Below are 25,422 nucleotides of genomic sequence, written 5' to 3'. Positions count from 1 at the left end.
AGCCCGCATAGCCAAGTCAATTCTAAGCAAAAAGAACAAAGCGGGAGGCATCACACTACCAGACTTCAAACTATATTACAAGGCCACAGTAATCAAAACAGCATGGTACTGGTACCAAAACAGAGATATAGACCAATGAAACAGAACAGAGGCCTCGGAGGCAACACAACATATCTACAACCATCCGATCTTTGACAAACCTGACAAAAACAAGCAATGGGGAATGGATTCCCTGTTTAATAAATGGTGTTGGGAAAACTGGCTAGCCATGTGCAGAAAGCAGAAACTGGACCCCTTCCTGACACCTTACACTAAAATTAACTCCAGATGGATTAAAGACTTAAACATAAGACCTAACACCATAAAAACCCTAGAAGAAAATCTAGGCAAAACCATTCAGGACATAGGCATAGGCAAGGACTTCATGACCAAAACACCAAAAGCATTGACAACAAGAGCCAAAATAGACAAATGGGACCTGATCAAACTCCACAGCTTCTGCACAGCAAAAGAAAGAGTCATTAGAGTGAATCGGCAACCAACAGAATGGGAAACAATTTTTGCAGTTTACCCATCTGACAAAGGGCTGATATCCAGAATTTACCACGAACTAAAGCAGATTTACAAGAAAAAAACAAGCTCATTCAAAAGTGGGCAAAGGATATGAACAGACACTTTACAAAAGAAGACATACATGAGGCCAACAAACATATGAAAAAATGCTCATCATCACTGGTCATTAGAGAAATGCAAATCAAAACTACATTGAGATACCATTTCCCGCCAGTTAGAATGGCGATCATTAAAAAATCTGGAGACAACAGATGCTGGAGAGGATGTGGAGAAATAGGAACACTTTTACACTGTTGGTGGGAGTGTAAATTAGTTCAACCATTGTGGAACACAGTGTGGCGATTCCTCAAGGACCTAGAAATAGAAATTCCATTTGACCCAGCAATCCCATTACTAGGTATATATCCAAAGGATTATAAATCGTTCTACCATCAGGACACATGCACACGAATGTTCATTGCAGCACAGTTTACGATAGCAAAGACCTGGAACCAACCTAAATGCCCATCGATGATAGACTAGACAGGGAAAATGTGGCACATATACACCATGGAATACTATGCAGCCATAAAAAACGATGAGTTCGTGTCCTTTGTAGAGACATGGATGAACCTGGAAACCATCATTCTCAGCAAACTGACACAAGAACAGAAAATCAAACACTGCATGTTCTCACTCATAGGCGGGTGTTGAACAATGAGAACACATGGACACAGGGAGGAGAGCACTACATACTGGGGTCTGTTGGGGGGAAATAGGGGAGGGGACAGTGGGGGGTGGGGAGTTGGGAAGAGATATCATGGGGAGAAATGCCAGATATAGGTGAAGGGGAGGAAGGCAGCAAATCACACTGCCACGTGTGTACCTATGCAACAATCTTGCATGTTCTTCACATGTACCCTAAAACCTAAAATACAATTTAAAAAAAAACCTGTGAGAGATATACTAAAAATAAAAAGTAACCAATTAATCACACTACCAGAAAAAAATCATTTAACCACAATGAAAGACAGTAAGTGGGAAAATAAGGGGAGTTACAAAACACCTAAAAGACAAGTAACAAAAAGGCACAGATCCTTACCTATCAATAACAACACTGAATGTAACCAGACTAAATTTTCCATTTAAAACATATAGAGCAGATGAATGGATTAAAAAACAAATCCAACTATATGCTTCTTAAAATAAATTCACGTCATAAAGACACACATAGACTGAAAGTAAAAGAATGTAAAAAGATACTCCACTCAAATTGGAAATAGAAAAAGAGTAGAAATAGCTATACTCAGACAAAACAGACTTCAGATCAAAGACAGTAAAAAGAGACAAGGCCAATATATAATGATAAATGTCATGTTATTATATACAAGGATTATATTAGATTACATATATTATCATTATATAAGAGGATATAAAAATTATAAATATCTATGCACCCAGGCATATAGAGCTCCCAAGTATACAGAGCAATCATGAACAGATCTAAAGCAACAAATAGGTGGCTGCAATAAAACAACAGTAGGGGACTTCAAAACTCCACTCTCAGTAATGGACAGATTGTCTAGATTTTAAAAATCAACAAAGAAACTGATATCAGAGTTCAACTACTAACTAGGCCAAAGAGGCGTTTTGTAACTGACATTTATAGAACACTTCATCCAACTGTCACTGAATACACATTCTTTTCTTTCTTTCTTTTTTTGAGAGGGTCTCACTCTGTTGCCCAGGCTGGAGTGCAGTGGCACAATCATAGCTCACTGCGGCCTCGACCTCCTGGGTTCAAGTGATCCTCCCACCTTAGCCTCCCAAGTAGCTGGGACTACAAGTGCATATCATCACATCTGGCTATTTTTTTTTTACTTTTTGTAGAGACAAGGTCCCACTATGTTGCCCAGGCTCACCTTCTTATCAGCACATGGAATATTATCCAGAATACATAAATATGTTAGGCCACAAAATAAGTCTCATCAAATTTTAAAAGATAGAGAACCTATCAAGTATATTATCTAACCACTATGGAATAAAACTAGAAATCAATAACAAGAGGAACTTTGGAAATTATACAAATATATGAAATTTAAACAACATTCTCCTGAATGAACAAAAGGTGAATGAAGAATTTTTTTTAAATGTAATGTCTTGAAACAAATAAAATATGAACCTAAAGGTGCATATTAAAATTAAAAGCATTACTGAAAATATTATTACTGATATTAATACTGATATTAAATAATATTACTGAAAATAATGTTTTTAGAATTGCGTTGAGAATATATTTGATATGATTTCTACCTTTAAAAATTTGATGAGATTTATTTTGTGGCCTAACACATATTCTAGATAATATGTCATACTTTAATGTATTCTGAATAATTCCATGTGCTGATAAGAATATGAGCCTGAGCAACATAGTGGGACCCTGTCTCTACAAAAGAAGTTCAAGTTGGTCTTGAACTGCTTTTCCCACACTAGAATAGGAACAGCCAAACCCAATATTATTAGAAAGAATGCAATAATAAAGATCAGAGCAAAAAATAAATGAAATCGAGACTATAAAACAATACAGGATAAATGAAACAATGAGTTGATTTCTTGAAAAGATGAACAAAATTGACAAACGCTTTTAGATGACTAACAAGAGAGAAGACCCAAATAAATAAAATGAGATGAAAAAGGAAACATTACAACTGATACCACAGAAATACAAAGCCTCATGAGAGACTATTATGAACAACTACACATTCACAAATTGGAAAACCTAGAAGAAACGGATAAACTTCTGGGCCCACACAACCTACTGAGACTGAACCATGAAGAAACAGAAAACTTGAATAGAACAATAATAAGTAATGAGATAAAAGCAGTAATAAAAAGTCTCCCATCAAAGAAAAGCCCAGGACCTGATGGATTCACTGCTGAATTCTACCAAACATTTAAAGAAAAATGAATATCCATTCTACTCAAACGACTTCAAAAAACTGAAGAGGAGGGATTTTTGAGACAGAGTTTCACTCTGTTGCCCAGGCTGGAGTGCAGTTGCGCACTCATGGTTCAATGCAGCAGCCTCTACTTCCCAGGCTCAAGCAATCCTTCCATCTCATCGTCCTGAGTAGCTGGGACTACAGGCACATGCCACCACACCTGGCTAATTTTTTGTATTTTCTGTAGAGGCGGGGTCTCACCAGGTTTCCCAGGCTAGTCTTGAACTAAGCTCAAGCAATCCGCCCACCTTGACCTCCCAAAGTGCTGGGATTACAGGCATGCGCCACTGTGCCTGGCCCACTTCTAAACTCATTCTACAAGGCCAGCATTGTCCTAATACCAAAACCAGACAAGGACACAACAGAAACAGAAAACAACAGGCTAATATCCCTGATGAACACAGATGTAGAATCCACAACAAAATACCATCAAACTGAATTCAAAAACATTTTTTAAAAGATCAGTTACCATAACCAAATGGAATTCACCATCACCAAGTGGAATTCATGCCAGGGATGAAAAGATGATCCAATACACACACATCATTAAACATGATACATCACATCAACAGAATCAAGGACAAAAAACATATAATAATTTCATATTAAAATTAAAAGCGTTATTGAAAAGCATCAGATAAAATTCAACATCTTTTCATGATAAAATCTCTCAACAAATTGGGTATAGAAGGAAAATAACACAATAAAGACTATTTATAATAAACTCATAGTTAATATTATTCCTATGAAGGAATAGGGAAAAACTGAAAGTCTTTCCACTAAGATATATAACAAGACAAGTATGTCCACTTTCACCACTATTATTCAATATAGTACTAGAATTCCTGAATACAGCAACTAGAAAAGAGAAAGAAAGGACATCCAAATTGGAAGAGAGAAGTTAAGTTATCCTTGTTTGCAGATAATATAATATTATATTTGGAAAAACCTGAAAACTCCACCAAAAAAACTATTAGAACTGATAAACAAAGCTGGGCATGGTGTAGCATACATGTATTCCCAGCAATTTGGGAGGCTAAGGCGGTCAGATAGCTTGAGCCCAGGAGTTTGAGACCTACCTGGGCAACATGGCAAAACCCCATCTCTACATAAAATTTAAAAATTAGCCAAGCATGGTAGTGCACACCTGTAGTCCCAGCTACTTGGGAGACTGAGGTGGGAGGACCACCCGAGCTTGGGATATTGAGGCTGCAGTGAGCTATCACAACACTGCACTCCAGCCCAGATGACAGAGTGAGATCTTGTCTCAAAACAGAAAAAAACAAAACAAAACAAAAAAGAACTGATAAATTCAGTAAAGTTGAAAGATACAAAATTAACATACAAAAATCACTAGCATTTTTATACACTAAAATCAATCAATCTGAAAAAGAAATCAAGAAAGCAATCCCATTTAAAGCAGCTACAAAAAAATAGGAAGAAATTTAATCAAAGAAGCAAAAGATCCACAGAGTGCGGCAGCTCACACCTGTAATCCCAATGCTTTGGTAGACCAAGGCAGGAGGATTTCTTAAGCCCAGGAACTCGAGGCTGTAGTGAGGTATGATCACATGCCACTGCACTCCAGCCTGGCAACAAGAGCAAGACTCTGCCTCCAAAACAAACAGACAAACAAAAACACCCACTATGAAATAGGTGTTTTTATAGTTTGAATTAAAAAAAAATTTAAAATATTTTAAATATTTTAAAATAATTTACCTGTTTGGTAAATTTAAAATAATTTACCTGTTTGTTACATTCTTTAAGTTCCAATTCTGATTTCTCCAGAGTACCTTCTAATTTAATTATTTTTTGTTCCATTTCTCCTCTGTGCTCACGAATAGTCATATCCAAATGTGTAACCTAAAAAATAACCTTAAACTGTTGTTCAATATATTTTATTTATATCCCAATAAATTTTATTCTGATATAAAAACTTGTGTGCTTAGAATAGGCTTTGTCATTGTTTATAGCAAGTATAACAAGTATAAACTCATCTCAAATTATTTTTTAAATGGGAAAAATAATCACTGTTTACTAATGGTTCATAAGCCTCATATACATTTTTTAAAAATACATAATGACATTCAATCCCATATACGTTATAGAAACTTAACAAAATATAGCTGTGTTCATAAATAACAAATGAAATAATTCAGACTCATTTTATGATGGATAAAAACTGCTAAATAATGCCTTCTAAATACTTTTGTTCTTCTAAAACAGCTTCTTCTGATATGGGGTAATATAAGAGATCAAAAGGCTCAGATACTAAGCTAATCCTCATTTTCAAAATCTACTTGCTAGAAAAATATCAAGGTAAAGAGAGATGACGTATCTCTAATTTGTTAAACCCTATGTGCAGAGAAAAGATATGCTATAAAAATACCCATTTTACCAAAAATTGGTGACCTCTCAAATCCTATGTGACTGTGTCATAACAGAAAACTTCATTTAATATAATCAAGAAAAATCAACCTGAGCTGCTCTTTGCTTTAGTTCCCAATTTCTCTCCTTAAATGCCTGGTCCATTTCAAGGAGCTCCTGCTTTTTGTCTTCAATCTCCATCTTGCATTCTCTACAATTTATCAAAGGAAAAAGATCAAAGCAGACAGTAGGAACATTATAATTTTAAAAAGTTAGGTTGACCAGGTTTTCTATAAATTAAAAGCAAAAGAATATATGCAATTAACTCAGATTGAAAGGGTCAAACTAAAGGAATAATCAAGAAAAAGATAGACAGGCCGGGTGCAGTGGCTCATGCCTGTAATCCCAGCACTTTGGGAGGCCAAGGTGGGCAGATCACAAGATCAGGAGTTCGAGACCAGTCGGCCCAATATGGTGAAACACCATCTCTACTAAAAATACAAAAATTAGCTGGGTGTGATGGTGGGTGCCTATAGTCCCAGCTGCTTGGGAGGCTGAGGCAAGAGAATCACTTGAACCCAGGAGGTGGAGGTTGCAGTGAGCCGAGATCGCACCATTGCACTCCAGCCTGGGCAACAGAGTAAGACTCCATCTCCAAAAAGAAAAAGAAAAAGATTGACATCAATACAATTAATTTAATAAAGGGTATTTTAAAAAGGTAAAAGTTATTCATTTAATTTATTCATTCACTTATTGATTTAGCAAATATTTACTGATGCTTCCTATATGCCAGGGTTCTAAGCACTGTGGATTTAATAGTAAAAAAGATAAATGTCTCTGATCTGAGTTTACATTCTAATAGGACCAGGAGAAAAGAGAGACTATAAACACCTAAGTTAAAAAACATATAATAAGTGCTAAGTTACAGCATTAATTGAATGATGAGGTAGTGACGGGCTGGCTACTTTAGAGTGGGTAGTCAGAGAAGGCTTCTCTCTGAAGTAATATGAAGGACAAGAAGAAGCTGACCATTTAACTGTTATCCCAATAAAAAGAAACAGCTATGCTCAAGGTTCCATGGTAGAAGCAAACTTGGTAAGTGTGAAGTATAAGAAAAAAGCCAGGAGCAAGGAGAGTTATATAAAAGAGGCCAGAGAAGTAGACAGGAATGTGACCACATAAGGCTTTGTATTCCAAGATGAGGAGCTTGGATTCTTTTTTAACTGTGGTAAACTATATATAACATAAAATTTACCACTTCAACCATTTTAAAGTGTACAGTTCCGAGGCATTAAGTATATTCATAATGTTGTGAAATCATCACCACTATGTCCAGTATTTTTTCATCGGTCCCCCACAGAACATCATACCCATTAGCACTTATTTTCCATTATCCCTTCCCCCGGTCCCTGGCAACCATTAATCTTTCTTTCTCTATGAATTTTCCAATTCTGAATATTTCATAAATTGAATTATGCATCATGTATTGGCTTATTTCACTTGGCACAATGTTTTCAAGGTTCATGCACATTGTACCATGTATCAGTATTTTATTCCTTTTATGACTGAAAAATATTCTTTGTATGGATACACTATATGATACGGTTTGGCTGTGTTCCCACCCAAATCTCATCTTGAATTCCCATGTGTTGTGAGAGAGACCCAGTGGGAGCTAACTGAACCATGGGGACAGGTCTTTCCTGTGCTATTCTTGTGACAGTGAATAAGTCTCATGAGATCTGATGGTTTTAAAAATTAAAGTTTCCCGCACAAGCTCTCTTCTCTTATCTGCTGCCATGTGAGACATGCCTTTCATCTTCCAGGTGAGGCCTCCCCAGCCATGTGGAACTGTGAGCCCAATAAACCTCGTTCTAAATTGCCCAGTATTGGCTTTGTCTTTATCAGCAGTGTGAAAACTCACTAATACAGTAAACTGGTACCAGTAGAGTGGGGTGCTACTGTAGATACCCAAAAATGTGAAACCGACTTCGGAACTGGGTAACAGCCAAAGGCTGGAACAGTTTGGAGAACTCAGAAGAATACAGGAAAATGTGGGAAAGTTTGGAACTTCCTAGAGACTTGTTCAGTGGCTTTGACCAAAATGCTGATAGCAATATGGACAATAAAGTCCAGAATGAGGTGGTTTTGGAGAGAAATGAGGAACTTGTTGGTAACCAGAGCAAAGGTGACTCTTGTGAAGTTTTAGCAAAGAGACTGGTGGCATTTTGCCCCTGCCCTAGAGATTTGGGGAACTTTGAACTTGAAAGAGATGATTTAGGTTATCTGGTAGAAGAAATTTCTAAGCAACAAAGCACTCAAGAGGTGACTTGGGTGCTGTTAAAGGCATTCAATTTTATAAGGGAAGCAGAACATAAAAATCTGGAAAATTTGCAGACTGACAATGCGATAGAAAAGAAAATCCCATTTTCTGAGGAGAAATTCAAGCTGGCTGCAGAAATTCGCATAAGTAACGGAGAGCCGAATGTTAATCCCCAAGACGATGGGGAAAATATCTCAAGGGCATGTCAGAGGTCTCTGCAACAGACTCTCCTATCATAGGCTCTGAGGCCTAGGAGGAAAAATCGGTTTATGGGCAGGGTTCAGGGTCACTGTGCTATGTGCAGCCTAGGGACTTGGTGCCCTGCATCCCAACCACTCCAGCTGTGACTAAAAAAGGTCAACACAGAGCTCGGGCTGTGGCTTCAGATGGTGCTAGCCCCAAGCCTTGGCAGTTTCTACCCAGTGTTGAGCCTGTGGGGTACACAGAAGTCATGAATTGAGGTCTGGGAACCTCCACCTAGATTTCAGAGAATGTATGGGAAGTCCTGGTTGTCCAGGCAGAAGTTTGCTGTTGAGGCAGGGACTTCACGGAGAACCTCTGCTAGGGCAGTGCAGAAGGGAAATGTGAGGTGGGCACCTTCACACAGAGTCTCCCACTAGGGCACTGCCTGGTAGAGCCGTGAGAAGAGGGAGGACCACCATCTTCCAGACCCCAGAATAACAGATGCACTGACAGCTTGCATCGTGTGCCTGGAAAAGCCACAGACAACACCAGCCATGAAAGCAGCCATGAGAAAGGCTGTACCCTAAAAAGCCACAGGGCAGAGCTGCCCAAGACCATGGGAACCTACCTCTTGTATCAGTGTGACCTGGATGTGAGACATGGAGTCAAAGGAGATCATTCTGGAGCTTTAAGATTTGAGTGCCCTGCTGGTTCAGACTTGCACGGGGCCTGTAGCTCCCTTGTTTTGGCCAATTTCTACCATTTGGAATGGGTGTATTTACCCAATGTCTATATCCCGATTGTATTGAGGAAGCAACTAACTTGCTTTTGCTTTTACAGGCTTATAGGCAGAAGGGATTTACCTTGTCTCAGACGAGACTTTGGACTGTGGATTTCTGAGTTAATGCTCAAATGAATTAAGATTTTGGGGGACTGTTGGGAAGGCATGATCTGTTTTGAAATGTGAGGACATGAGATTTGGGAGGGGCCGGGGGCAGAATGATATAGTTTGGCTGTGTCCCCACCTAAATCTCATCTTGAATTCCCATGTGTTGTGGGAGAGACCCAGTGGGAGGTAACTGAATCATGGGGGCAGGTCTTTCCTGTGCTGTTCTCATGACAGTGAATAGGTCTCAAGAGATCTGATGGTTTCATCATACAGGGGAGTTTCCCGCACAAGCTCTCTTCTCTGGTCTGTCACCATGTGACATGTGTCTTTCACCTTCTGCCATGATTGTGAGGCCTCCCCAGCCATGTGGAACTGTTGAGTCCTCTTTTGTAAATTGCCCAGTCTTGGGTATGTCTTTATCAGAAGCATGAAATGGACTAATACACTATATTTTGTTTATCTATTCATCTGATGATGAACATTTGGGTTGTTTTCACTTTTTGGTTTACTTTGTAAACATTTGTATACAATTTTTGTTTAGATACTTGTTTTCAACCCTTTTGGGTACCAAACTAGGAATGGAATTACTGGGTCATATGGTAATTCTGTGTGCAACTTACTGAGGAATGCTAAACTATTTTCTATAGTGGTTGCAACATTTTAGATTCCCACCAGCAATGAACGAGGGTTCAATTTTCTCCACACTTGCTAACACGTGCTCTTTTCTGTTTTTTAAAAATGACCATTCTTAGTGGGTATGAAGTGATATATCAATGTAGCTTTTATTTTCATTTCTGAAGGAGTTCAGATTTTATTCTGAAGGTTTTAGAAAGCCATTAGAAAGTTTAAGTAGTGAAGCAATAAGATTTTTTTTTGATGGAGTCTTGCTTGTTCTGTCATCCAGACTGGAGTACAGTGGCGTGATCTTGGCTCACTTCAACTTCCACCTTCCAGATTCAAGCAATTCTCCTGCCTCAGCCTCCTGAGTAGCAGATGCCTGCTACCATGCCTGGCTAATTTCATATTTTCAGTAGAGATGGGGTTTCACCATATTGGCCAGGGTGGTCTCAAACTCCTCACCTTGTGATTTGCCTGCCTCGACCTCCCAAAGTGCTGGGATTACAGGTGTAAACCACCACTCCCAGCCTAGTTTATGTCTTAAATAATAAACTTAAATCTATTTTCGGAAAAAAGGATTGCTGGGACGGGGTCAAGAACATAAGCAGAGAGCCTGGTTAGGAAGCTACAGCAATAGATCAGGTGAGAAATGACGCTTTGTGCTAAGGATAACAGAAAAGAGGCCAGGAAATCAATGGATTTAAGAATATGTTTTGGGACTGGGTGTAGTGGCTCATGCCTGTAATCCCAGCACTTTGGGAGGCTCAGGACGGTGGAGCACCTGAGGTCAAGAGTTCAAGACCAGTCTGGCCAATATGGCAAAACCCCGCCTCTACTAACAATACAAAAATTAGCTGGGCATGGTGGTGGGCGCCTGTAATCCCAGCTACTTGGTGGCTGAGGCAGAAGTGCTTGAACCCGGGAGGCAGAGGCTGCAATGAGCTGAGATCACGCCACGGCACTCCAGCCTGTGTAACAGAGCAAGACTCTGTCTCAAAAAAAAAAAAGAATATGTTTTGGAAATAAAGTTGACGTGGCTTGCTAATCCACTGGATGGAAAAAGGGATGGAATGAGAGAACAAGAAAAATCTTACAAATTTTTGGTTTGAGCAACTGCATGATGCTGAGTTAGAGGAAGGGCAGGGTTATGAGGAAATCTATAAGTCCTATTTTGGCCAAGTTTGAGATGCCTCTGAAAAATATCCAAATGGAGACAACAAGTAAGTAGTTGGATATTGGATCTGGAATTACAGGAAAAGGTAAATACTGGAGTTTGTGGATACAGAAGAGAAGGGGCCCTACACTGAGTTCTGTGGTATAACATCTAAGTTTCTGGGTTATCCTGCTGCTCCTTACCCTGTTCATTTCACATTTTACATCCTAATTTGTAACTGTTTTCCTTTTCTGAATCTATTTCCCATACTTTGGCTCTGATCTGGTTGTCCACCTCCACTCACTATACATGTGTGTTGGCATAGCAGTTTATGCTGTACTGCTAATCTAAGACCCCAGACTTTGGAGTTGGACTTGTGTTTTAACTTCCTTCTCTAGACTCTACTACCTGTATTACTTGGAGCATTTTATTTTTCTCAAGGCCTCAGGTTTCTCAACTATTAAAAAGGTGATAATATGTTTCTATTAGGTATGTTGCAAGGAAATGAGTGAGATAATATGTGAAGTCCCTGGTAGAGTCCTGGCATAAAATAAGGACTTAATACAAAGAACAATATTACCAATATTATATCCTTCTGCTGTTAGCCACTGCTGTATGCTGGCCCCATCATTTTTTTTTTTTTTTTTTTACCACTAGGGCCAGTATAAAATAGTCTAAAGACTGAGGATGAAAGTTTTGGCAGCCAACAATAGCTGAATTAGTTAGATAAGGCATGGGATAGGCTGGCTGGGAAGAGCCAAAGTGAGTCAAAGGCAGTTGAGAAGTTTAGACATCTAGAACGCAATGACACATTTAACTGTATGATTCAAGGACTCAGTAATAAAATGAAATACCAATAACTGTAATATCATTTCTTATTATTAACTCACCTAAGTTCAGCTGTGAGATCCTTTATTGTAGTGTATTTTTCCTCTAATGATAACTGAGCCTTCTGTAGTACATCTCTCAATTCCTGGAGTTGCCTTAAAGTACTTTTTAATTCTCCATGAGCATTTTGTAGTTCAGTCTCTAGTGCTTCTCGTTTTTGCAAGGCTTCTGTTAGTTCAGTTTCAGTATTATGCTGCAACTTTTCTAACTCCTTTACTATTAAGAGGAGAGAATGATTTTATAACTATATATAAACCATTTCTCATTATAAATTGTGTTTATAATATTCAATTTTATTCATCTACATTGGGCAAAATACCATTTATTGTCCCTTCCAGCCCCACCATCTCAAATTCTCACATTATTTCACTTCGTAAGTACAAATATATAAGTAGCTAAACTCATGTAACCTCTTGCTTACCAGCATTTATTTTCTTTTCTAGCTCTGTCTTTGTCTGATCTAAGATCATATCTAACTGAGAGAGGTGCATTGCTTTATTTTCTCCATCTCGTTTTAGGTGCATTATTTCTTTTTCCATTTTAGACAGCTCTTCTTTGTACTGATCCATCTCAAGTTTTACTTGCCTAATTAAAAATAATAAAACAGGTAATTTAGAAACTTAAAAAACTGATTTGTCACTGACTAAAGAAAGCCTGAAAGTTACATAAGTATAAATAATCAGCAAAATATCTAGTCAGAATTTTAAATCACCTATTTTTAAAAATTCTCCAACTAAAAACTATTCCTTTATACTTTACATACCACTAAATACAACTTTACTACTATCCGGTAATATTTAACAAGCCTAGTATTCTTTTCAGTCTAACTCCATTTAACTTTAGCTCTGCATGTATTGAAAACATCCAAGGACCTCATTCATCTATAATTTTTGTTATTAGCAACAAACACAATAAATAAGCCAAACGATCAAATTATTCATCATAAAAACCATACTACTCACAGGAGAGCCAAGTCAGTTGTTTTTACTCAGAGTTTATTAGTTCTATCCTTTTTTTAGCTTTAAAAGGGACTAGAGATTCCTAGACTAGTGCAACTTCCCTGCTTAACAGAAGAGAAAACTGGAAGACTAGGTGAATTGTCTGAGATAATACGACTAGTTGTTCATAGTGATAGGGCCATGTTTACTAACTTTGTCAGTCTTGAGCTTATTCTAATATGGCAGTTCGTCTACAGACAAATCAACATACTAAGAGCCAGTTTTGAGACCCTTTGTTGGTAATTCCAAAGTGATATTCACTAATTAAACAATTGTTAATGCTATCCTCAATGGTAGGAAGAGTTCATTTTTCTTTGTGTCAACACTGTTTCTGTTGATCTTTGAAATTTTCTAAATTGAGTTTGCAACTAGGAGCATTTCTTTTCTAAATAAAATTTCAACAAATTTGGATTTGTTCAAGAGATTTTTAATCAGAAGTCCATGAGTCAACTTAAGGAAAACTATAAAACCCCTGAAACAATATGCAAAATTATACATGTATAATGTACATGTGTACATCTATGTATAGAGTACAAGCTATAGCTTTTTACCAGATCCTCAAATATGTCCATAGACCAACTAACTTAAGAACTACTAGATTAGACAAGTGCTAATGACACTTTTACATTTCTAAAATCCCAAGTAAAGAAGTTTTACCTTGACCGATTAGCTCTAATATTAAAGTAGATGTAAAACAGATTATAAAAGAATAATCAAAAGAAGTTAGCATACAGAGCTATGAACAGGCAGCTTGTCAGCAAAGGAGTTAGGGGAAAATTATAGAAAATATATACTAGGACTCAAAAAGCATTAGTAGCCTACAGACATTTTATAAAAAATAGAACTGTATATGCCTCGAAAGTTTCATTAGGGTATAACTACATTTTAGCATGATGTATATAATGATAACCCTGAGATACCCAGGGAAAGTAATGCCAAGAAAATTGGTATTTTAGAAATTTTCCACCAAAAAAAGGTTTTTGTTTGGTTTTGATGTAAATTTTCAGCACTTGATAAATCCCACGGGAGAAAGTCGCTGAGGTTATGTTAAAGATCAGGATCATTAGAGTACAGAAACTGTTAAAAATGAGAAGCCAAGGTGTCAGAAGGATCAAGCTTCAGATGTATACTGAAATCCCCAAGAAGAGTGACAGAAGTGATGCTGGAGAAAGCAACAGTAAGTCAGGTGGTTACAGAAATCAGCGCAAGTGAGGGTTCTGATGGCATGAGGTTCACAGAGAATAGTACATACTTCACACCTAGCCTGAACCCTGTGGTACAAGAGCTATACAGGGAAAAGTTTTTAACTTTAGAAGTTTACAGGGGAAGAAGCAATGTCCTTAAGGGAGGGTCAGGTTTCTATTACAGCAAGAAAAAAGAAAAAGTAGTAAATATAGAGAATGAATTATGAAGTTCAAAAGGCACAGCAGAAGTCTTTCAGAAGTTGGGATGGGGTTGGAGAAAGAAACAGAATGTGTGGAGAGCCTTTTGGGAATTAGTGTGAGATATGAGGGCTGACCTGGAAATCTAGGGCTTCTTGTGGTATCCGGCATAAACAAGGATAGAGTGATAATGCAATCAGTCTTCACAGACTCAAGGTGGACATTAGTGGTGAGGCCATGTTAGTGAATAGAAAATCGGTCAATGGAAGAAAGAAGGTCTGAAAAATTTTGGTCTTAGCCTTAAACATGGGATGCCTTCAACTCTGTTGAGAGGGTGACGGACATCTGAGGAAGCAAGTTGGTCCTTTGAGCACAAAGGACCCCTGTCAATGGAGGATAGGGAACCTGGGGACATGTGGTTTTAGTTCCAGTGCAAAAGTTCACTCTTGACCCCTGTTGGTAGAAGAGTGGGCTGATTATATTATAAATTATGTCGATTCTCCATGACAAAGTAGAAGAGATCTGAAGAGGCTGGGTACTGCTTTCAGCTCATGAGTTCCTCTCTTGATCAATTAAATATTGATGCCTGGGACTAGCCTAGCCAAATTAAATCAGAATATCTAGGTTTTATTTAATCTAAAAGTGGGAGCCAGGCATCAGTATTTTTTTTACAAGCTCCTGAGGTGACTTTAATATTCACTAAAGGCTGAGAACCACTTTTATACCGTCATTCTTCCTCTATATAATTGGATCACCTAAAAGTTTCCTCTATGTGAGTACATTTACATTTTTGCCTACAACTTTTTTTTTTTATTTTTTTTATTTTTTTTATTTTTTTTATTTTTTTTTTTTTTGAGACGGAGTTTCGCTCTTGATACCCAGGCTGGAGCGCAATGGCGCGATCTCGGCTCACCGCAATCTCCGCCTCCTGGGTTCAGGCAATTCTCCTGCCTCAGCCTCCTGAGTAGCTGGGATTACAGGCACACGCCACCGTGCCCAGCTAATTTTTTGTATTAGTAGAGACGGGGTTTCACCATGTTGACCAGGATGGTCTCGATCTCTTGACCTCGTGATCCACCCGCCTCGGCCTCCCAAAGTGCTGGGATTACAGGCTTGAGCCACCGCGCCCGGCCTTGCCTACAACTTTTAATGATATTCACAATTAACAGTTGCTGAGTGCCTATGAGGTATAAAGAACTGTGCCAGTTGTTGGGCAAGACCCTAAAATAAACCAGATATGATCCTTGTCTTAAGAAACTTATAGTAGGAAGGTTAAAAGTATTAAACTATAATACGGAAAAAGCGTAATGAGAGATGTGAGGGAAATACAAAGTACAATAGGAACACACACACTATGGAGACATTAGTTCCTCAAGCAAACGCTCCACTGAACATTATCTGATTTGAAACTCAGATACCACCGAATTGAAATGGGAAGGTAAATAAAACATATTCACATTTTACCTGGCAGTGCCAGTAAGCTCAATCACTTTTTGCCTTTTCAAATCTGCTTCATGTGCAGCTGATTCACATTTCTCCTCCATTTTTCTCAACTTTTCAGCTGAAGTTTCCCTTTGTTTTTGAAGTTCTTGTTCCAGTTTTGACACCTTTTAAAGCAGTTTTCAGTAAACATTTTAAATTCAGAAGAAAAATACCTTTATAAATATGTAACCTAGCTTATCAGTTTCAAGATGTATCATAAAAATCAACATATAGATCAAGAAGTAATATTTTGAAAATATAAAAGCAAGACTTACTTTCTAATTAAAGATACTTCACATACATATTACTGTTTAGGGAAGTAGCCACATCATAACACTGAAGTGTTATAATAATTGAACAAAATGACAGTAAATGTTTCTCTTTTTATTATCCCCATTTGAAATGCTCTTTCTTCTCTTACCAAACTGCTCCTTTATTTTCTTCACAAATTGGCTCATTCAACAGATTCCTAGATTTCCACATGATCTCAAATGCTACAACTTGTATATGCTGCCATCATAACTCGAATTTGTTCCTATTCATTCTTTCTCTATTCTACTACAATAAAGGAGGTATTCTTCCTTCTATATAAGTCAAACTGCTTCATAGGTGTTCTGGATTTAATTCCCACCAATTTTTTTAGGAACTTCCTACTACTATCTTCTCTTTCCATCTATCTTCAATCTCTCTACTGTTTTTTTTATATTAGCACTTAAATATGTTCAAGATTTTCCCACTGTAAAAAGCTTTTCTTCAGACCTCAACCTCCCTCTACCTACCACCCTTTATTTCCTCCCATGTATAGCCCAACTTCTCAAAGTTTTCTATGCTTGTTGTATCACTGTTGCACTTCTCATTCTTCAACCCATAGCCAGAGGCCATTCCACAGAAATAGGGATTACATCACCAGTGACTTCCAAGTTGCTAATTCCAATGTACATTGCCCAACCCTCATTTTACTTGACATTAATTCCAACAGCCCATGACACCAACATTCATTCCTTTCTTAATGAAATATTTACTTTGGCTTCCATGTACCACATCCCTCAGGGATCTGTCCAAGTCAATCTTCTTGCTTCTCATTCTATATTCTCTCCCTAGGTAATCTCAGTCACTCCATGTCTTCATGAATATTTATATGGCTGTGGTCTCACAGTTAAGCTCTCAATTCTAACCTGAATATTCCTCCTGCTCTTCTGAAATCCCTCACTGAAGAACTAAATATACATTATGAGCCATTAATATCTTGCCAGGTGTGGTGGCTCACGCCTATAATCCCAACACTTTGGGAGGCCAAGGAGGGCAGATCACTTAAGCCCAAGAGTTTGAGACCAGCCTGGGCAACATGGTGAAACTTTGTCTTCACAAAAAAAAAAAATTAGCTGGGCATGGTGGCACACACTCGGAAGGCTGAAATGGGAGAATCACCTGAGCCCAGGGAAGTCGAGGCTGTACTCAGCTGTGATCATGTCACTGCACTCCAGCCTGGGTGACAGAGTAAGACCCTGTCTCAAAACAAAACAAAACAAAAAAACCCCATTAATATCCACCCCTCCACCTCAAGTTCCAAGAATAAAATTAAAACACTACCCAGGTAAAAACAGAAAGGAACCAAGGAAAATCTACCTACTCAATTATTAATTAAATAAAGAAATCTAAAGATGCAAAATGGAACCTATACATAGCGGAATATGAATGAAAGGCAGAAAGAGAATACGTAGTCAAAAAATTTACTTCAAATAATGAAGAAATTTTTAGATATAAACTTGCGTAGACATCAATGAAGCTAATGAGAACACAAAATCTTTTAAAACAAAGATCATGAAGAAATAAAATCACCAAATAAAAAATACAAATGAACTAGTAACAGAAAAAAAAATACAACCATTATAGAAATGAAAACCACCTTAAAAGGAACAAGAATCATAATCAATCTTGCAAGAAACAGAGTCAATGACAAAAGATGTAGGAAGTGGGAATCAAACATAGATGAGAGAAGAAACGCTTCAGGATGAAGCATTTAGCTGTACAGCGGCACAGTAAGCAGTAGGTCTAAATTTTAACAAAAGGGACAGAGAGTCACAAGAAGATGTCTCTTAAAAAAAAATACAGAATACCTGCCTGATGTGTTTAAATGCAGTGAAAGGAAGATTCTTTAGTTCCACTGGACAGGATGAGGATGAATTCAGAACAAGTAGATAAAAGACCATACAAATGACAAAAAAGGAAAATACAGTAAGATTACAGGGGACGATCATTTTCTAATTTAAACATTACTGTTAATTTGATTTCTTTTGAAAGAGAAAAACAAAATAAAAATGTAAAATATCTAAAGAATTCAGATAAATTCAGTAATGAATTAAAGGAAAAAGATTAGATTCTAGTATAAAATTATCTAGGATTCTTGCATTCAAGTAAGTAATAATTTTTCGTTTTAGAACTTTCAGGGGTATTCCCCCTTGGGATTTTTCTTTTAGTGCATTGCTTTGCCATTTCGCTAAGGAATATCATACACCATGTCTTGATCCAAAAAGGAAAAATTATAGGTATTCAGATTAGGTAAAGGAAGACAAGAAGACAGACTGAATAAAGAAGTATGAATTATAAATTGTATGTAATGGCAAACATATAAGAGTTGTTATAAGAGTTGGAGGTCAGATTACATAGGAATAGAACTTTATTTTACAATATTAATATAGAATACTTCTTATAAGGCAAAATCCTTGAGGTTAAACAGCAGTTTTTTGTTTTCTGTTTTTTTCAGACCGAGTTTCACGCTGTCACCCAGGCTGGAGTACAGTGGTGTGATCTTGGCTCACTGCAACCTCCGCCTCTTGGGTTCAAGCAATTCTCATGTCTCAGTCTCTCGAGTAGCTGGGGTTACAGGCATGTGCCACCATAGCTGGCTAATTTTTGTATTTTTAGTAGAAATGAGGTTTGGCCATGCTGGCCAGGCTGGTCTCAAACTACTGACCTCAGGTGATCCACCTGCCTCAGCCTCCCAAAGTGTTGGAATTATAGGCATGAGTCATAGTATCCAGCCAAACAGCAATTTAAAAAACTAACCAAAAGTCTATCTGTGATTTTAAAAATTTCTCTTTCATACAAGTAAAACAATCTTGGGCTAATGATATGTACCTGTTTTTCAAGTTTAGTTTGAGTATCTTCTAGCTCTCCATTTCTAATTGTCTCTTGTTGTAACATTTGCTGCTGTTGCTGAAGAGTATGCTGTAGAATACTGTTTTGCTCCAAAGTCTCCTGAAGACTGTGATTTTTTATCTTTAGCTCTTTCTGTAAACAATATACCTATAAATACACACATATATATATGTATATCTCAATGCAATGCAATGTTTCAAATAAAAGGCAATAAAATATCAAAGCTGTCTTCCTTATCAGATAACGACCCTTGTCATACGGGACAATTGTATTCATGTCTATAGTTTGTCATTGGAAGGGCAGTCTTCATTTTTCTGATGGGGAGATGTATTAGAAGGACCTGCTTACAGGATTGGCTCTTGGTTGGGTACCTGGAAATTTAGCTTTTAAAATTTTCCTAAATGATGAGGTTGTTTTGTCTGCCTGGGGAACTGAAACATGGCTTCCTTTGGAATTCTGGAATTTTTGATACTTGTAGGCTGGTCATTGTTCCTGTGCAACAAGCCCCTATTAAAAACTCTGAACTGGCCGGGTGTGGTGGCTCATACCTGTAATCCCAGCACTTTAGGAGGCCCAGGCGGGCAGATCACCTGAGGTCAGGAGTTCAAGACCAGCCTGACCAACATGGAGAAACCTCGTCTCTACTAAAAATACAAAATTAGCTGGGTGTGGTGGCATGCATCTGTAATCCTAGCTACTTGGGAAGCTAAGGGAGGAGAATCACTTGAACCCAGGAGGCAGAGGTTGCACTGAGCTGAGACTGTGCCATTGCACTCCAGCCTGGGCAACAGGAATGTAACTTCAACTCAAAAATCAAACAGACAAAACCAGGTGCAGTGGCTCACACCTGTAATCCCAGCACTTTGGGAGGCCCAGGTGGGTGTATTCCCTGAGGTCGTGAGTTTGAGATCAGTCTGGCCAACATGGTGAAGCCCCGTCTCTACTAAAAATACAAAAAAATTAGCCAGGCATGGTGGCATGCACCTGTAATCCCAGCTACTTGGGAGGCTGAGGCAGGAGAATTGCTTGAACCAGGGAGGTGGAGGTTGTAGTGAGCCGAGATTGTGCCACTGCACTCCAGTCTGGAATACAGACAGACTCCATCTCAAAAAAAAAAAAAAAAAAAAAAATCCTGAACTTTGAGTCATAAATAGGCTTCCCGAGGGGAAACAGATGTTGCCACATTTCATTGCTATAAAAAGTATAAAAAGGAGCATGTTCTGTTTGATCTCTCCCAGAAGTAGCGAAGAGCATAGGCAGCCATGGTTTTATCTGCACTCCACCTGATTCTTTCATGCTTACTAATAATAAACTATAGCCATAAAAGCACTATATAATGTTTGGTGCTATCTATTGTTATTGTTTATAAAATAATATTCCAGCAAAGCACTGCTGAATATTTATGCTCCAAAAAATACATAAAGGAATGACACTAGTTACTAAAGAAATTTCACTAATTACTCGAAATATTTAGGACTTGAATATGATGGTCTCCAAAGTTGCTTTAAAAGATACTTTTAAAGTTATCCAAGAGCACCTATTAAGAAGAAAAACAGGCTGGGCAAGGTGGTTCACGCCTGTAATCCCAATACTTTGGGAGGCCAAGGTAGGTGGATCGCCTGAGGTCAGGAGTTGAGACCAGCCTGACAAACATGAAGAAACCCTGTCTCTACTAAAATACAAAATTAGCCAGGCATGATGGCATATGCCTGTCATCCCAGCTACTCAGGAGGCTGAGACTGGAGAATTACTTGAATCTGAGAGGCAGAGGTTGCAGTGAGCTGAGATTGTGCCATGGCACTCAAGCCTGGGCAACAAGAGTAAAACTCTGTCTCAAAAAAAAAAAAAAAAGTACATCATTATACCTGTGGAGAGCAGCCTGTGTTGATGTCCTCTAGTAAATATGCCAGCAGAAGTTATTTTTAAAATAGTATCAACAATAAAACACGATTTAAAATATATTTTATAATTCTTCATCTACCACAGTGAATGGAAGATTTAATAAGTGATGATTGTCAATGTGATTAAAAATGATGCAATCATTTAAATAATTAAAAACAGTTAACATATAAAAATTTATAAAGTTAAAAAATCACATTTCATTAATATAATTTTGAAAAATATAAACGTAAATAGAAAAATGAAAACTGAAGTATTAGAGAATGGGCTGTAGGTAAATGTTCTTTAAGTTTTCTTGTTGTTGCTTATGTAATAAATTTTTTAAATGAAGGAAAATAAAGCCATTCCTTTAAAGCAAAGAATCTTTCCAATAATTACCATTCCAAAAGAAATTTTAAACTCATTATAGTAAATAATGGAAGAGAATCATGGTTTGCTTTTTTTTTTTTCTAACTATCCAGCAGATGAACATCAAGGCTTTCAGAGCCAAATATTCTTTGCTCATGATGAGAAGCTCCTAGATTTCAGATTTCTTCATTATATGAGGATGATGTAAACTTGAAGTAACCCTGGATATAACAGGCAACTAACTGATCTCTAATCCTGTTATTATAATCCCTTTTCATGCAAATCTGTTTTGCTTAATTCTGTCAGTATGAAAATAATTTAGTGTAAATATGTATCAGTATCACCTGTTCTGTTTTCTCTCTTAGCTCCTGAAAAAACCTGCAGATCACACTTCTGCAGTGGTTTATTTTATATAGAACTGACTTGCCTGCAAGATAGGTTTAAAAACTATTTTTTTCTTTATTGGAACATCCTGTCTCATACTCACCTATTCAGAGAAAAAAAATGAACAGGACATTAAAATAAGACAAAACACAAGAAAAAAATAAGATCTAACCAAAACACAAAGCCTTACCACACAATAACAACAAAATTTTATTTCAGTAATCTAGTCACTGACAAAATTTCAATTACATATATTGAAATATCTAATATTAGTTATCACAAATATTTACAAAATATAACCTATATCTATGAAACTTATACTGACATTTCATTGCACTGTCCTTTAACTTCCAGTTGGCTTTAGTTTAAAAGTAAATATAGAACAAATTGTTTTTACATTATATTCTCTACTAATGTATTATTATATTCCCAGAGTACTTACTATTTTATAATTGGAGTAAATAAGAAAGTAGAATTTAGATAAAATCTACCTTACACTTAACTTTATCTAGTATCACTAGATAATTGTTGCTTAATTGTTGCTTAAAAGTAAAATATAATGCAGAATTGTTGCTTAAAAGTAAAATATAATGCAGAAATATATGATGTCAGCTTCTCAAAATCTAAGTCCATCCATTTAAATGAAGATATTCATCAATGAAATAACTGATTTTATTGAATAAATTCTGTATGCAGAAAACACGGCTTACTCACATCTACTTTGTATCTACTTCCTTTTATCATGTTAACAATGTAATTTTGCATGAACATATGACTTTATCATTTTAAAAGCATTGTTAAAAACATTTTAATATGAAATTAAATATCTTTCAAAAATTCAGAATCCCAAAGTATTATTTTCATCATAAACATATTTATTTAAGCATCTGGAAAAGAGTATGTGGCTGAGGCAAAAGCTCAGAGGAATATATATTAACTTTTTGCAACAGGTAATCAACATGTAGTTTTTGCAACTGGCTAAATTACTACCAATATGCCATAGGGTCACTTAATTATTCAGCGAGTTATATGATTGAGGCATATTCCCTGATTTAAAAGATAAAAATATCTTTATAATATCACCTATTATTAACAGAATGGATGCACTATTAATCAAATGAGTTTCTAAAATATAACTATATATAATGAAAACTTCACAACTCTGCTGTTACAAGGTGTTAATTATATTAACCAACATTAGAAAGAATTTTCTCTGTAAGACATAATTTGCTGTAAAGGCAAATAAGTCAACAGTAAGTAGTATTTGGATTCTTCTTCATGTTTTTTATCAATACACATGAACATGTGACATATGACCTTTTAAGTAAGGAAACCAATGCATGTGCAGTTGAGCTAATGATTGAGCGGCAATAAATGAGCTTGCAAATCTTTTTAAATTACTTACTCCCTAGTCCGAACAAATATACCTGATTACTGCTTCTGGTTTCTAATTCAATTTGAGCCTAGATATATATTTCCAGCTGTTTTAAAAATCGTTCTAAATGAGCCAGGCATGGTGGCACATGCCTGTAATCCTAGCTGCTGGAAAGGCTGAGGCACAAGAATTGCTTGAACCTGGGAGGCTGAGGCTGCAGTGAGCCAAGATCGCACTACTGCACTTCAGCCTGGGCAACGAAGCAAGATCCTATCTCAAAAAAAAAAGAATTGTTCTATTTATTGTGTGTGTAAATATCTGTTATTCACCAAAGTCTCTGATGTTTCTATGAATGCAAAGTCTAAAGCTCAACAAATTCACCTATTACAAATGTTGCCTACCTCTAGGTAGATCCCATCTCTGCCAAGTCTATTTACTCTGAAGTGGAATGTGAGCATGGGCAGTAGAGTAAATGCCAAAATAATGTATTTTGTACACTACTTTAAAGAAGATCATAGTAAAAAAACTGACATTCCTATTTTAAAAAATCGAAGTACATACAGTTTAGATGATTTAGTTTCTATATATTGGAGTAGAAAAATATATGCCTGTCAAAGGTGCTATAAAAACCTTCGTAAGGGAAGGTGGAGGGAAGAAGACATGACTGTATAAAATCTGAAGTTTTTTTTAACTTCTAAGACTATATAATTACTTGGTCACCTAAGCCTGGAGTGCTGGTCAACTACATATTTACTCTTAGATCTACCCGTACCTTTCCCCTGCTCTGCTCTGTGTATTGCAGGAAACTGCGTTTTTTGGCCTCCTTTGTCCTCTAGATTACAAATAGGTTTGGCCAATAGGAATGGTCAGTAGCTGCAGTGCTCCTCCTCTATTGCCCCAGGTCCTATTAGAAAGACCCTTTTTCTTTGGCCCCAGCTCCAGATAGGCAGCCCTGCTTCTAGACTATGATCACATCGTCTTTTCCTGATGTTCCTCTAACCTTAAAAATGGTAGCAGTTCCTGGCTAATAATAATCTCTGAGTCGCTGTGGTATACTGTTTGGCTTCTCTACCCTTTCATCACCTGTGTATCTAATTCTCTGTATAAATTCACTCTATTTAAAAGATATAAGGGCTTCTGTTTTTCTCATTGGACCTTTCTGATATATTCAAGTCAACCTTGATATTTATTTATTTATTTTTTGAGATAGGGTCTCACTGTGTTGCCCAGGCTGGAGTGCAGTGGTGCAATCATGGCTCACTGCAGCCTCAACCTCCTAGACTCAAGTGATCCTCCCACCTCAGCTTCCTGAGTAGCTGGGACCACGAGCAAGCACCACCACACCTAGCTAATGTTTTTATTTTTTTGTAGAGGTGGGGTTGGTTGTGCCATGTTGCGCAAACTGGTCTTGAAATCCCAGCATCAAGTAATCCACCCACTTTGGCCTCCCAAAGTGCTGGGCTTACAGGAGTGAGCAACAAGTGGCCAAAAGTCAACCTTGATTAAGATTCATTGGGAACCATTTCTAAAAATAAATTTTAAGCTTAAAATACACACATCATAAATTCTAACAAAGAAATAAATAAATTCTTCATTACAATTATCCATTTGAGCAAATGTTTAGTGAGTGCCTAACCAAAGTGCTACAAATTGAGCATATAGAGATGATTAGATGTTCAAGAAAAGTTTTCAATCCAGTATTTGAGAAACTTATCTCAAAAAAAGTTGAAATTCTAAAGTTAATTCTCAATCCTACAGATAACTAGAAAGAACAAAAACGAAATAAAAAATTCTTGAAGAATTTAAACCTCTAAATCTAAAACAATGTTTGAGGTGTTATGTAATTTTATATTGGAATGACTATAATATTAATAATTTATTCTTCTGATTCCCTAAAAATAAATAAAAAAATTAGAATTTTAAGGTATATCTTATTTTGCACTGAAATAAAGTTTGCTCCTTAAAGAAAATAAAATTGGAATTTATATTTTATTGGAAATACTTTTTTATATCAGATACATAAAAGATACACTTTTGGCCAGGCACAGTGGCTCACACCTGTAATCCCAGCACTTTGGGAGGCCCAGGTGGGTGGATCACTTGAGGCCAGGAGTTCAAGGCCAGCCTGGCCAACAAAATGAAATCTCATCTCTACTAAAAATGCAAAAATTAGTTAGTCATGGTAGTGCACACCTGTAGTCCTAGCTACACAGGAGGCTGAGGCACGAGAATTACTTGAACTCAGGAGGCAGAGAGGTTCAAGTGAGCCAAGATTGTGACACTTCCCCTCAGCCTGGGCGACAGAGGGAGACTATGTCTCAAAAGAAAGAAAACAAATATATATATATATTTTTGTTTTCTTTATATATATATACACACACACACATATTTGTCCTAGGTCTCATGCTTCTTAAGAAAAAGAA

The 25,422-nt window shown here is 37.1% G+C and overlaps 1 protein-coding gene across 12 annotated transcripts in view; it reads right to left on the bottom strand.

Moving 5' to 3' along the window:
• CCDC18 (coiled-coil domain containing 18) overlaps positions 1 to 25,422 on the bottom strand; it is a 139,726-nt gene that overhangs the window by 49,220 nt on the left and 65,084 nt on the right. For 10 of the 12 annotated variants that reach the window (XR_010340662.1, XR_010340663.1, XR_010340664.1 and 7 more), the window contains 6 exons: positions 18,973 to 19,140; positions 15,817 to 15,959; positions 12,394 to 12,557; positions 11,975 to 12,188; positions 6,033 to 6,132; positions 5,301 to 5,417 (listed from right to left, as the gene is read on the bottom strand). Coding sequence is in view for 9 of the 12 variants with exons in the window: in XM_064371145.1 (XP_064227215.1) it covers positions 5,301 to 5,417; positions 6,033 to 6,132; positions 11,975 to 12,188; positions 12,394 to 12,557; positions 15,817 to 15,959; positions 18,973 to 19,140 (906 nt within the window). In the remaining 3 variants the exon portion in view is untranslated. The remainder of the gene's footprint in view (positions 1 to 5,300; positions 5,418 to 6,032; positions 6,133 to 11,974; positions 12,189 to 12,393; positions 12,558 to 15,816; positions 15,960 to 18,972; positions 19,141 to 25,422) is intronic. The other 2 variants (XM_064371148.1, XM_064371150.1) reach the window with 2 other exon arrangements.

This window comes from Aotus nancymaae, unplaced genomic scaffold (genome assembly GCF_030222135.1).
Source record: "Aotus nancymaae isolate 86718 unplaced genomic scaffold, 86718_ANA_hifiasm-v0.15.2.pri h1tg000122l, whole genome shotgun sequence".
Taxonomy (NCBI): Eukaryota; Metazoa; Chordata; class Mammalia; order Primates; family Aotidae; genus Aotus; species Aotus nancymaae.
The sequence above is the reverse complement of the archived record's forward strand: the minus strand, read 5'-3'. Positions and strand labels throughout refer to the sequence as shown.